Genomic DNA, 14258 nt, shown 5'->3' with positions numbered 1-14258 from the left:
ACAAACCTTTCTGATTTGCAGTTTGTCATTTGTAAGGTCGGGGTGGGTTTTGTGGGGAGGCAGGTCTGTGGTCCCAGCAGGACTGGAGCTCAGGCTTGTAAGGTGGACCAGCATCAGGCCAGCAGGGCAGGGCTTGGGACACATCTCCTGCTGACCTACCTGATGCTGGGAACTGCTGACGGAGCCCTCCTGACTGCGCCCCACCCCTGGTTCCAAGGTCTCATGCCACCACTAACGTCCCTCTTCTTGCTTTTTCCAGCCAGAGCCCAAGCCTGGAGACCTGATTGAGATTTTCCGTCCTTTCTACAGACACTGGGCCATCTACATTGGCGATGGATATGTGGTCCACCTGGCCCCTCCAAGTAAGGGCACCCAGGCCTCCGCTGTGCTGGGCTGTGCTGGGCCTAGGGGCTGGGGAGAGGGGGATGGGAGAACTGCACAGAACAGGCGGCTCCAACTTCCTCCTTGCTCCCCAACTGGGGTTTTGTTCCTGTTACCAGAAGGCAGGTAGGCAGTTTGGAATGGGGCAGTGGTTCTTGAAAAGGGGCTGAAGAAGCATCTAAGGAGGCAGCTCTGCTTTTTTTGTATGTGGGGTGCTGGGGATTGAACCCATGGTCTTGGGCGTGGGAGGCAAGCACTCTACCAACTCAGCTAAACCCTCAGCCTGGCAGCTCTGCTTTTAAGCAAAGACTCCTGGAAAGAACGCAGGTGTCGGGCAGACAGACTTGGTTATGAGTTCATTTGGGTTTTCCAGCCTTGGTTGGTTTATTTGTAAACTGAGGCTAAGAAACACTAACCTTGGAGTACGGTGATGAGAATTCCCCATCCCCTTTCTTAAACTTTTTACTTAAACTGGGAAAACAACACAAATATAGCCAAGCACACAGATGCAGTAGAGGGTAAGTCAGTGAACTGGAAAAAACCATCTGCCATCAGAGTGGGCCCAGTTTTTGGCCGCTTTGAACAGAGCTGGTGTGGACATTCTTGAATGTGTCTTTTGTTCATCTCTTTACTCTTAACTAATGGCCTTAATTAATGGAGTAACCAGAGTGGATGTCCTCTTCCCCACCCCTGATTAACCAAACCACCAGGCTTTGTATGAGCAGAATCTGCATCCAACTGGATGGTTCTAAAGGGTACATCGGTCATGCCACTCTCTCCTTAAAGTTCTCACCCAGTGACTCAGGTGTAGCATGAGGAAGGCCCAGGGTGCCATCCCTGGCACCCCAAAAGAAAAAATCCTCCATTGGCCTTTCCCTTATATGTAGAACCAGATTCCGGTTAACCTAGAAACGATAGTCTGTCCTGTAGATGCGGGGCCTGCCTCTCTGGGCCTCATCCTCTCTCTTCCTGGGCCTCTAGGTGGCAGCCATGGTGGCTTCCTTACTGCCCCTCGGGCCTGCCACACTCTTCCCTTGTTGGGGTCTTTTGGCTTTTGCTGTCCCTCTTGCTTGGCGTGCTCTTCCTAGTTCTTTTTTCTTTTTCTTTTTCTTTTTTTTAAAGAGTGAGAGAGAGAGGGAGAGAGAGAGAGAGAGAATTTTTTAATATTTATTTTTAGTACGTGGCGGACACAACATCTTTGTACGTGGTGCTGAGGATCGAACCCGGGCCGCACGCATGCCAGGCGAGAGCGCTACCACTTGAGCCACATCCCCAGCCCTCTTCCTAGTTCTTAATACATAAAAATAACAGCCGACTCTTGCCTCTCAGCCACTGGGACTTAGGGCCTGGCAGCCCAGCTGTGGCTTCTGTGCCTTTAACCACCATGCTCTGCTGCCCACTTGGACATTTCTGTGTCCAGTCGCGGGTTGTTTGCCAATCCACATGCCCTTTCTCACTGTTTTCTTTAATAGAAAATGTGTGTTTGCTCAGCATTGGCCCAGCAAAGTGAAGTCACACGTGCAGACCACTCAGGCCGTCAGTGATAGAGCCGGAATCACTCACCAGGGTGGCACCGAGGGGACAGAGTTTAAGGAAGCCCTTACCTAGGTGTTGCTGCTGTCATGCATGTCGCTGAGAGCTGGTACCTGCTAAATATTGTGCCACATGCATGTTGCTTGCCTCACCTAGTCCCAGTCCTGTTCCCCACCCGACCTGTGGGCTGCGGGTAGGTGGCTGAGCCTCAAGGGCGCAGCCTGTCTACACACTCAGGCCTCGAACGAGGCCACCTTGCTCTTATTTACTTCAGCGACTCTCCAGCACCACCTCCTCTGACCACTAACTCTGAATTCCCCTGACTTTCTAAAGATCTCAGGATTGTACTCAGGGCAGAGGGCTGTTGTCCTTTCTGGAAAGCCAAGCAGAGCAGGATCTGGAATCTGATTAGCCTTTGCTGCCACTGCTTGTTGCTGTCACATGGTGTCACAGTTGAAGGCTGGTCCTGCCCAGTTGAGGGGGGTACTATTGCTGCAAATGGGGGGCCCGATTCTGGCAGGGCTACAGAGGCTCTTTACCAGTGGGCTTCCTCTTGGGGTGCTCCCGGGCTCCTGTGTCCACCTCTGGGGTGCACTCATACTTTTTCAGTGATTGTGCCCAGTGCATGCCCCTGCCCACGACGCAGGTGGCTGGATTGGGAGGTGCTGGGTCTGTGCTGGCATCGGCTCTAGCTTCTGGGCCTTGGCCAGGACTGCTGATGTCCCTAGGGGCCCTCCTTAGCATCACACCTAGGGAAGCAGCCACGGGGTTTTGGTCCCTTTGCTCCCAGAAGGTGGGGACTGCTCCTGAAATCAGTCAACTTTTCTCTGTCCTCAGTGTCCTGAGGTCCAGGAGTTGTAGCCCTGATGGAATCACAAAAGATTCACAGTATTCTCTAAGAAGAAAGGTGTGCTCAAAGCTCATATTTGCATAATCAAGAGGGCCAGTTAGTAGTCAAGGGCACAGAAAACCAGCTTCTCTAGGCTAAAAAAATTTATAATAAATCCTGGAACTTCGCTAGTCCTTACTTTAGGTAAGAAAACCAGGACACAGAGACCACACGCCCTCTCCAAAGCCAAGCAATCATGTTTGTACCCTTCTGGTGCCAAGGGCAGATGCTCAGCTGGGGACAGTTCTGAGACCCCAGGGCCCTTTCCTGGACCTCTCCTCTGTTTCCCCTTTGTGGATCCTCAGGTGAAGTGGCAGGAGCCGGTGCGGCCAGCATCATGTCCGCCCTGACGGACAAGGCCCTAGTGAAGAAGGAGCTGCTGTACGACGTGGCGGGGAGAGACAAGTACCAGGTCAATAACAAGCACGACAACAAGTACTCCCCGCTGCCCCCCAGCAAAATCATCCAGCGGGCGGAGGAGCTGGTGGGGCAGGAGGTCCTCTACAAGCTGACCAGCGAGAACTGCGAGCACTTTGTGAACGAGCTGCGCTACGGAGTTGCCCGCAGTGACCAGGTGTGTCCTCAGCCTGTGTCCCCATCCCAGGAACCAGGCCATTCCCAGCTGACAGTGGCTGGGCATCAGTGTGGGGGGAGAGAGCGGGCCGAACAAGACAACACAGCAGAGATGTGCTTCCTGTCCTCAAGGGTGTCACAGTCCGGGTGGGAGGACAGTCTGACATGGTGGCAACGCAGGTCAGTGCTGTTAGGGACGTGATGGCCAAGAAAGGAAGTCATGGCCATGGTGATCAGCCTCTTTCCTGAGCCCTCCCTGGTGCCTGGCCCTGGGATGAGCCTCTGGAGCCTGGAGGTTCTGTTATTCCCACTTAACAGATGGGAAAACGGAGGCTTCCAGTGCTTCTGTAACTGTCTGTGGCCGTTCATTTCATCCGACAGAGCCCTGTTGGGTCTCCAGACCTGCACCTGTCTTTTCCTTGGAGTCAAATGTGCCTACGCCAATGAACAGCAGAGGTGGCACTTGAAGCCGAGATCTGTGTGACCAGGCTCCTCGGGCTTACCAGTGGCACTCTCCTCAGCCCGGCTGAAGTCCAAGAGGGGGTCCAGGAGGCCCCAGGGCCTCCCAGGGGATGTAGTTATGTTCATGGTCTGGTTTTGGCCATGCCCGCTCTCTTGGGTCTCTTTTTCTCCTTCCTGCTCTCCCCACCCCGCACTTTGATTGCTACTGCCCGCCCCCCTTTTTGATGAGCACATTCTTGGAAAAAGTTCTTATATGATTGTTGATGCAGAAAAATATGATTTTTTTCCCTTCAATGAATGATGAGGTTAAAATCAGTCTGGTGGTTCATTTTTATTTTTTGAGATCCATTCCTTTTTTTTTTTGGTCAAGGTGGTGGTCAACAGCATGGGCTCCTGAAGTCAGGCCGACCTGGGCTGGATCTGGGGCCTGCCTTTTGTCAGTTGTCTGACCTTGGGAGAGTTGTTTGACCTTGAGAGATTTAGCCAAGTCCCCCAACTTGATAACTTGATAATTTAGCCAAGTCCCCCAAGTGATAACTGATCCTGGAGGATTTCCATATGAATTAGCTTAGAAGGTCTTTCTGCTTAGTGCAGAGTTGGCTCAGAAAGTGTACGTACTAGTAGAAGTGGTTCTGCTGGTCCTCATCTTGTTCTTTTTGCCTGGTTCCCCTGTGCCTTGTCCGCTGGCCTATCGGGGCCACAGTGACTCGGATGGGGAGGCACTCACCAGCGCCACCTACAAGGATCAGTCTCAGCTTTCCTTCAGACGCTGCCAACAGCTGTACTTACTGCATTGACCCCCAAAGTGGTTGGTAGCTTCCTGTTCCTGTCTATCATGAGATATTAGATGTCTTCCAATGGGTATTTCCATATTGTTTTTCTCAACTGGTTGGGTTATTACTGTCTGGCAGCTGTTTATACATGTGACTGTTAAGGCTGATTCCTACAGAAATCCAGTGGCAAGTGCATGCTAAGTAGATAGCTGCTTGTGTGTGGGGTGGACTCCCAGGTCCCTGGGTTACAGTCTGGCTTCCACTTCCCTGAGAGTTGATAAAAGAGGTCAGTGTGCAGGATCGTGCGAGGAACTTCATTAGGACCTGGATGTGGCAGATTCAAAAGATGATGCAAAGAAAGAAGGGGTCTGGGGGAGATGGCACTCAGCACATCTGATTATTGGGGCTAATGGTCTTCAAAACAGTGTCCTGGGCTGAGGAGGTAACTCGGTGGTAGAGTACTTGGCTAGCTCCATCCCCAGTGTGAGTGTGTGGGGGGTAGTGAGAAAAAACCATTCGACTTCTAAGTAACTCGGCTGTCATCCGGGCACACCCTTTGCTAGCCTCCTAAAGATCCCGGGCACTTCTCTCCTGCACTGACGTTTTTATCCCCTGAAGCTCACGTCTTTCTCTCTCTTGGTTTACTTCCTTGTTTTCGTTGGACTAGTTTCCCTAATAGTTTATTGAAAAATAGTGCATTGTGAATAGAGCTCTGGTGCCTAAAAATGTCTTTGGTTTGCCCTCACATTTGATTGACAGTTTGCTAAGCTTAGAACTCTAGGTTGCAAATCAATTTTTTTTTTCCTAGAATTTTGAAGACATTGATTCACTGTCTAGATTTTGTTATGGTGGTGGTGGAGTCAGAAACCATGCAAAAAAAAAAATTTTTTTTTTTTTTTTGGTACTGGGGAATGAACTCAGGGGCACTGGACTACTGAGCCACCTCCCCAGCCCTATTTTGAATTTTATTTAGAGACAGGGTCTCACTGAGTTGCTTAGCACCTCACTTTTGCTGAGGCTGGCTTTGAACTCATGATCCTTCTGTCTCAGCCTCTCAAGCCACTGGGATTACAGGTGTGTGTCACTGAAACCATTCTATTTTTGAGCCTTTAAATGTGGCTCATTTTCTTTTCCCCCAGAGCTATGGAATCTTATCTTTTTTTTCACTGTGATATGCCTTGGGTGGATCTGTTTCATCTATTGTGCTGAACCCTTGGTGATTCCTTTCCATCTAGAAACTCATTTCTTTTAGTTCTGGGAAATTTTCCATTTTGACTTCTCCGGGACTCCTACTCTTGGGATGTTGGACCCTGGATTGCTCTCCTGATTGCTTTATCTTCTTTTTCCTGTTTTTTCATTTGTTGATCTTTTTGGATTAGAAAACTAACATTCATTGTCAGATTTAGGTATAATGAAAGTTTCATTTTTAAATTTAGCAGTGATTATCAGCATGAAAAAGAGAAACTTACATTTAAAAGATTCTGTGTTATCATTACTGATATTGCAAAAAAGTCAATCATGTCTGATTTCCTCTTTAGGTAAATTTCCCTATATCTATATAGCAATAAACTCCAAATATAGATTACAATACCACTTTGGGAAACAGCAAGATTCTCCATAAAATCAAGGGTGTACATTAGGAAGATTTGCAAAATAAATCCTAATCATCTCATTTTTATCTATTCTTGGGTTCTATTAATAGAATAATGGACAGATCCACAAGTTTCTGTAAGTAGAACATTTTTCTTACTGCCAAATTGTTACACAGTTTAGTAAAATATGTATATCATTAGGCACAAATGATATTTAGAACATTTAAATGAAATTTCAAATCTTGAGGTAGTGAAATAACCAGGAAACATTTTCTACCATTTCTTCTTTTTATAAACGATAATTCTACTCTTGTTGCGAAATGAAACAACATGAACTGCACACATCACCCTTTTCTTCATGTGGCTTTAGCCTCAACTGATCCATCCAAGTGAAAGAGGTACAACAGACCAATCCACTTAATCCACCATCATAGAAAGTGAAACCAGAATATAATATAAAACCAAGAGAAGTGCCACCTGTTTTGTTGCAAAGATTTCCTCTTCACTTTTTTGATCTAGGATGTGGGTTTCTGAACCTCAGTTGCTGTTGACACTTTTGGGCCAGATAATTCTTCCTGACTATGACACCAGGAGCATCCCACCCAAGACCAACAATGTCCATAGGCATTGCCACATTTCTTCCTGGGACAAAATCGTTCCCATTTGAGGACCCCTAGCCCAGGGGCGTCATGACTATAATACCTGCTGGTGAGCCAAATTAAAACGTGACCTCCCCAGGTGTCCCTCTCACTAAAGATGGCCAAATTAGTAAAAACGGGAAAAAGTCCAGCCGCATTTTTCTTTGCAAACGCTGTCAAAAGCCATGACTGTCCCTGTCATTGACTCATGAAGACATTTTTGTTTTTAAGAATCTGATGGAGTCATTATCTGCACTGGCTCTTTGCAGCAGGTCAGATTTCTATCAACAGAGTACTTAGGACTTATCTAACTTCCCAGAAAAAAAAAAAAAAGTGAGGCAATGGATTTAAATTAAAATGCAATCTATGCCTTACATGCCTAAGAGCATTCTAGGAACAGGTTTTTATACTTTCTATCCACTTAAAAATACTTGGGCTTGGGCTGGGGATGTGGCTCAAGCGGTAGCGCGCTCGCCTGGCATGCGTGCAGCCCGGGTTCAATCCTCAGCACCACATACAAACAAAGATGTTGTGTCCGCCAACAACTAAAAAATAAATATTAAAAATTCTCTCTGTCTGTCTCTCTCTCTCACCTCTCTCTTTAAAAAAAAAAAAATACTTGGGCTTCACAAAGTGTATTTTAGTAAATCTCTGTAGAGAAGCCTTTGCACTGAGTTATACTAAAAACAAACAAAAAAAAACCCCCAAAACAAATAAACGAAAAAACACCTCCACCAACTCGGAGCTGCACTCACAGTGAAGTCTAGTCTGAATTAGATAAAATATTAAGATTGAAGATGTGGACAGTCCATCTGGATAAACTGCGAGGTAGTACTTTAACGTTACTGTAAAGAAAGGCCAATTTCTCTTTTTTAAACTTTTTTCTTTTTTTATTAATTTTAAAATTTGTTTTAATTAGTTATACATGACAGTAGAATGCGTTTATGCACTTTGATATATCATTCATAGATGGGATATAATTTCTCACTTTTCTGAGTGGACACGTTGTAGAATCATATTGGTCATGTAGTCATATATATACCCAAAGTAATAATGTCTGTTTCATTCCACTGTCTTTCCTGTCCCCACATCCCTTCCCCTTCCCTCCCATCACTTCCCTCTACCTAATCTAATGTAACACTATTCTTCTCTAGTCTCCCCTACCACTTTATTGTGAATTAGCATCTGCGTGTTAGAGAAACCATTTGGCCTTTGGTTTTTTTTTTTTTTTTTTTTTTGATTGGCTTATTTCGCTTAGCCTGATATTCTCCAATTCCATCCACTTACTGGCAAATGCCATAATTTCACTCTTCTTTAAAGCTGAGTAATATTCCATTGAGTAGATATATCACAATTTCTTTATCCATTCATCTATTGAAGGACACCTAGGTTGGTTCCATAGTTTAGATATGGTGAATTGAGCTGCTATAAACATTGATGTGGCTGCATTACTGTAGTATGCTGATTTTAAGTCCTTTGGGTATAAACTGAGGAGTGGGTAACTGGGTCAAATGTTGGTTCCATTCCAAGTTTTCTGAGGAATCTCCATATTGCTTTCCATAGTGATTGCACTAATTTGCAGTCCCACCAGCAATGTGTGAGTGTACCTTTTTTTAAGTGTGTCTATTATGAACTGTATTTGTAGATTCATCTCTAAATCCAGTGTAATTTGATTTCCGGCATGACAGACATGTCAAAAACTTAGCAACGTTTTCTTGTGGCCCTTTCCTAGGATGCTTAAGTGCTGGGGGCCATTAGCCAAGTAGGTATGACAATTTCCTTGCCAGCGTACCCCATGTTGCTTAGTGGAAGGACTCGTGGAAATAGGACTTGCGGAAATAGGACTTGCATTAAGCAACATGGGGTACGCTGGCAAGGAAATTGTCATACCTACTTGGCTAATGGCCCCCAGCACTTAAGTGCTTGTCTTCTGAGATGGATTGTTTTTGCATTAATTGTGTGATGATTTCATCATCGGTTTTCTTGCCTTTCTAGTGTTGTAGACATAATGTTCATGTTTGAAATTTTACTTGATAAAGTATTATATCAAATTCCTGGCCCTCTTTATTTCTTTTTTTTTTTCTGGAAAAGTTTTTAAATTAATTTTTTTTTGATACCACAGATTGAACCTAGGGGCACTCAACCACTGAACCACATCCCCAGCCCCATTTTGTATTTTATTTAGAGACATCACTGAGTTATATAGTGCCTCAATGTTGCTGAGGCTGGCTTTGAACTCGAGATTCTCCTGCCTCAGCCTCCAGAGCTGCTGGGATTACAGGTGTGCACCACCATGCCTGGCCCTATTTTTTTATTCAATATATATATATATATATATATATATATATATATATATATATATTTTTTTTTTTTTTTTTTTTTGGTGGGGGCATGGAGTGCATTGGGGATTGAACTCAGGGGCACTCAACCACTGAGCCACATCCCAGCCCTATTTTGTATTTTATTTAGAGACAGGGTCTCACTGGGTTGCTCAGCACCTTGTTAAATTGCTGAGGCTGGCTTTGAACTCATGATCGTCCTGTCTCAGCTGCCTGAGTCACTGGGATTACAGGAGTGTGCCACAGTACCCAGCATAAATTATTTCATTTTTAATTTTTTTCTTCCCTGTTTCTTTTTCTGGAATTTGTATTATTCAGATGTTGGGCTGGTTGGATTATTCTCTCTATTTTTTAAATCTTTGGCTTCTATTCTGAGAAATTTCTCATCTTTCAACTTTCCTACTGAGTTTGTCACTTCTTCCATATTTTTATTTTCTATGAACTGTTTGTTTTCTCAATTTCTATTATTTTTATAGTACTGTGTACTTATTTATTGAATGCAATATGTCCTCTGTTCTCTATTAATAGTTTTTAAAATGTGTTTTCTTTTCTAGATATGATTTATTTCTCCAGATGACTTTTTTTTGGGGGGGGTGAGTACCAGGGATTGAACTCAGGGGTACTTGACCACTGAGCCGCATTCTTCAACCTTATTTTGTATTTTATTTAGAGACAGGGTCTCACTGAGCTGCTTAGCTCCTCACCATTGCTGAGACAGGCTTTGAACTTGCGATATTCCTGCCCCTGCTTTCTGAGCTGCTGGGATTACAGTCCTGCACTACCGTGCCCAGCCAGATGACGTTTTAAAATGTTTGTTTTCCTCTCTTTCTTTAATTTTAGATGTGTGGTACTTCCATTGAACCTTCCTTCTTATGATTAAGGGTGGATGATTGCTACCTAACAGAAGCTCTCAGTGAATGGGGGTGGGAAGTACTTCATTAACTTTGAGTTTCATTGTGATGAATGAGATCCTTGTGGGCTTTTTGAGAGCTTCTGGTATTGCTATCTTTTGCTCTACTACAATTTCTTTATCCATTCATCTCTTAAGGGGAAACCTAGTTTTGCGCCATAGTTAGCTATTGTTTTTTTTTTTTTTTTTTTTTTTTCAACCACGAGATTTATTGGAAGCAAGGAGATGGCTGCCCACCTGCTCGAGTGGGGACAGCAGCTGCATACCTATCAGCACTGGGTGAGGTAGGTCCGTTAGAGGACGGGCACAAGCTGATTGGGCCTGAGAATTCAAAGGGGCAACACTCCCTCGTGGGATCCTACTATTGGTGGGTGGAAGGCGGGGAGGGTGACGTACTGTGTTGTCAATGGCCTGGTTGTCGCTAGGCGGGAATGGGTGGTGGAGCCTGAAGGGGCAAGGCTTCTGCCAAGAAATGGAAACTCCCTTGTACCTAACATTCCTCCCTATTTTGCTTTAAATTGGGGATGGGGTGTGACAGTCTGGCTACTTCCTGCTGAGGTGGGAAGATGTGGGAAAAGGAGGGGAGGGATGTCTGGAAACTGAGAGAGAAGAAGCATCATCGTGAAGACCCAGGCACTGAAGCCATAAATTTCCTCTGGGCTGAAATCCATGAAAGTTCCCTGAAGCCACAGATCATGGATAGTCTCCATCCAATCCTTGTCACTGCAAATGAGGGAATCAGCCAGCTGTCCTGTTAGAGGGTCTCCACGAACTCCACGAATCGGGTGAGCCACATGATGAGCCTTAAGACACCGAAGACACCCGAAGGCAATGAGAAGGAGAAGAAAGAGGAGTCACAACATTAGCTTCTGGCTGGAGGTCCAACAGAGGAACTGGCTGAGAAAAGGCCAGCGGTCAGGAGGAGGCATCCGAAGGCGAATGGGCCTAGAAACCCTGGGTGACAGGCTAGTGAAGTTCCTCCAGTCGTGTTTCCATTTTGTAGCTCCATATCCAAAGTGGTGAAGTTCCGTCAGCAGTTGGTGAGGCCTTCACATGAGGAATAGGTGTCTTCTGAGGCAGCAAGTAGCCATTTGTAGGCCGATGGTGGATGTGAAGAAGGTGATCTCCGCTCAGGTGGTGATCTCCTGCGGGATGGGGGTCCCACTTAAAGGCAGGGCAGCCCCATCTGAGTCAAGGCACAATGAAAGCAGATCCAAAACACTGGAAACAGAGGTTCAACCAAGAGATTTATTGGAGATGGCTGCCCGCCCGCTCAAATGGGGACAGCAGCCACGCAACCATAGGTTCGTTCGAGGACTCATAGTTAGCTATTGTGAATTGAGCTTCTATAATCATTGATGTGGCTGTGTCACTATATTATGCCCATTTTAAGTTCTTTGGATATGTACAGAGAAGTGGGATAACTGGGACAAATGGTGGTTCCATTCCTAGTTTTTTGAGGAATCTCCACACTGCTTTTCAGAGTGGTTGCATCAATTTGCAGTCCCACCAACAATGAATAAGTGCACCATTTCCCCTGCTTTCTCACCAACATTTACTATTATGTATTCTTGATAACCGCCATTCTGCTTGGAGTGAGATGAAATCTCAGCGTAGTTTTAATTTGCATTTCTCTAATTGCTAGCAATGTTGAACATTTTTTAAATTTATTTGTTGACTGTTCATGTTTCTTCTTTTGAGATATGTCTGTTTACTTCCTTTGCCCATTTATGGATTTTTTATGTTGAGTTTTTGAATTTGTTGTATTTCCTGGAAATTAACACCTACCTGAGGTGCAGGTGGTAAAGAATTTCTCCTATTCTGTAGGTTCTCTTTCCATGCTCTTGATCGTTTCCTTTGCTGTGAAGAAGCCTTTTATTTTGATGCCATCCCATTTGTTGATTTTTGATTTTACTTCCTGTGCTTTAAGAGTCTTGTTGAGAAGTTGGTTCCTGAGCTCACTTCATGGACTGTTGGACCTACATTTTCCCTAGTATGTGCAGGGTTATTAGTCTAATTCCTAGGTTGTGAGTTTTGTGCAGGATGAGAGATAGGGGTTAAATTTCATTCTACTACATATGGATTTCCAGTTTTCCCAGCACCATCTGTTGAATATGCTATCTTTTCTCTAATGTGTGTTTTTGGAACCTGAGTCTAGTATGAGTTAACTGGATTTATGTGGGTTTGTCTTTAACTTGGGTTGTTCTGGTTAGATCAGAGAGATTTGGCTTAGTGTTTTCATTACAAATTGTAATTGCTATAAAGCCACACACAATTTTTGAACTTTTAATTTTGCAATAAGTATTATGGCTAGAATTATTTACTGAAAATTTCAGTAAAATGTGTGAATGTTTATTTCTTTATATATTAGCCTTACAGGAGTAAATGAATCTGAATAGATTTCTGTTGAAATCTTCCGTGTTAACATTATTGTCGTTTTTGTACTAAGTTTAACCATGAAATAAAAACGATTTTTATGCATAGATCAGAATTTAAACATAAAGTTTTTTTTTTTCCTTAAAAAAAAAAAAAAAGAAACACAAAGAGCATCTCCATATCTGACTGGACCAGGTGCTGGTCCAGTGAGGGGTGAGGTCACTGTTCTCATGCAGGTCATATTTTATTGCGTTGTCAGTAACAAGTTCCTGACTTCATACTCGCTTCAAGAGCTTTCCAGCAGCTGGCCAGTATTTTGACCATTCTGATGTCATCTCCTTGTCCTTTCCCCACAGTCACCCGCTGAGGATTTATATTCTTTAAATAGCCACAGGATGAATTGAGTTTCTCACTTTCGGGTTTCTGTGAAGTCCAGGCCAGCTGGCTACACCCACGGATTCTTTCCCCATCCAGCTCTCTCCTCGGCTCTTCCAACATTTGGTGGTTGGTTCCTGAGTTTGGTGAAGGGAGACCAAGGGCATGGAGGTGCCCTGAGCCGCGCCATCCTGTTGCAAGCACAGCTTGTTCTGGATTCCTGCCGCTAGAGTCTGACGCACCCCTTCTCTGTTGCAGGTCAGAGATGTCATCATGGCAGCTGGCATCGCAGGAGTGGGCCTGGCAGCCGTGGGCCTCATTGGAGTCATGTTCTCAAGAAACAAGAAACAGAAGCAATAAGTTGAAGCAACTGTCAGGAATGCCTTTATACTCCAGAGGGTCTTGTTTTGCTAGAGAGTTTGGGGTTTGGTTTGTGGATTTCATTCTGATTTATAATAAGGCTTATTTTCACAGAATAAAATGGAGCACAATAAGAGAGGGTTTTATTGGGGGAAATGCAGCACTGACGCTTGGTGTGAAGTCCATGTAGGGACGAGCTGGGCTGTGTTCCAGGAGACTCCCTTCCGTGATTTTCTCTCTCTCTGAAGTTTGTGTTCTTTGCAGAAATTAGAGGCTCACTCCGGTGATCTCCCGAAGGGGAGTTCTGGGAGCCAGGACACACTGCCTTGTCCCTTCTGCCTCCTCAGTGCTTTGGCTTCCTCTCCACTTCTGCTTGCCATGACCTCCAAGCCTGGCGCCCCATATTCCCACCCGCCTTCTCTTCCCGCCTCAGCTTAGCATCCTCTTTGCCCACTTCGGGCAGCTCTGTGCTCCCAAGTGCAAGGTCCTGAGAATCTGGTTGGCTCGGCACCACCCAGCTCAGCCTACCCATTGGCTGCCTTGGGGTCAGGTAACTTCCATCAGGCCAATCAGCCATGCAGGATGGCTCAGGGTCCCAAGGTACAAAGGCAGTCTCAGAGCTTGGGGAGTGGCTCGTCCTGGCCCCCTACCCCCCCCTGCTGCCAAGTCCTCGAGGGAAGGGCTAGGATAAGGTACCACCTTCCATTGTTGGTCGTTTGACATCTGTTATGGCTTAATGGATTTTGTAGATGTGCAGAGTGACCTGTTCTCTGAAGGGGCTGTTGTGGGTTCTTTGGAAATACTGCTGGGGCGGACTGTCCTTCCTTCTTAAGGGCATGCTTCCTTGTACTTGCTCGGAATATTTCCTTCTTTGCCCCTGGTTGTCTGGGGACCATCCTGTCCATAGCAAGTCTGGACAGGATTTACAGATGGCCCTCCTGCCTTGCTCACATCTGGTGCAAGATAAGGAGTACTCTCAAGGACCAGTGTTGAGAGAATACTTTGTTTCCAGTCCAGTTTCCTTTCTGACTCAGCCCTGTTGATGTGTCTCATTAGA

General features: G+C 45.3%; 1 protein-coding gene across 7 annotated transcripts in view; it reads left to right on the top strand.

The window, feature by feature from the left end:
• Positions 1-14258, top strand: part of LOC143392973 (phospholipase A and acyltransferase 3) — a 52533-nt gene that overhangs the window by 11281 nt on the left and 26994 nt on the right. For 5 of the 7 annotated variants that reach the window (XM_076847413.1, XM_076847411.1, XM_076847414.1 and 2 more), the window contains exons 3-5: positions 260-362; positions 3109-3377; positions 13100-13335. In XM_076847413.1, the coding sequence (XP_076703528.1) occupies positions 260-362; positions 3109-3377; positions 13100-13201 (474 nt within the window). In that variant the 3' untranslated portion in view covers positions 13202-13335. Of the gene's footprint in view, positions 1-259; positions 363-3108; positions 3378-13099; positions 13336-14258 lie in introns of those variants that run through there. The other 2 variants (XM_077108916.1, XM_077108914.1) reach the window with 1 other exon arrangement.

This window comes from Callospermophilus lateralis, chromosome 2, assembly GCF_048772815.1.
Source record: "Callospermophilus lateralis isolate mCalLat2 chromosome 2, mCalLat2.hap1, whole genome shotgun sequence".
NCBI lineage: Eukaryota > Metazoa > Chordata > Mammalia > Rodentia > Sciuridae > Callospermophilus > Callospermophilus lateralis.
This window is presented reverse-complemented; position numbering and strand designations above follow the sequence as displayed.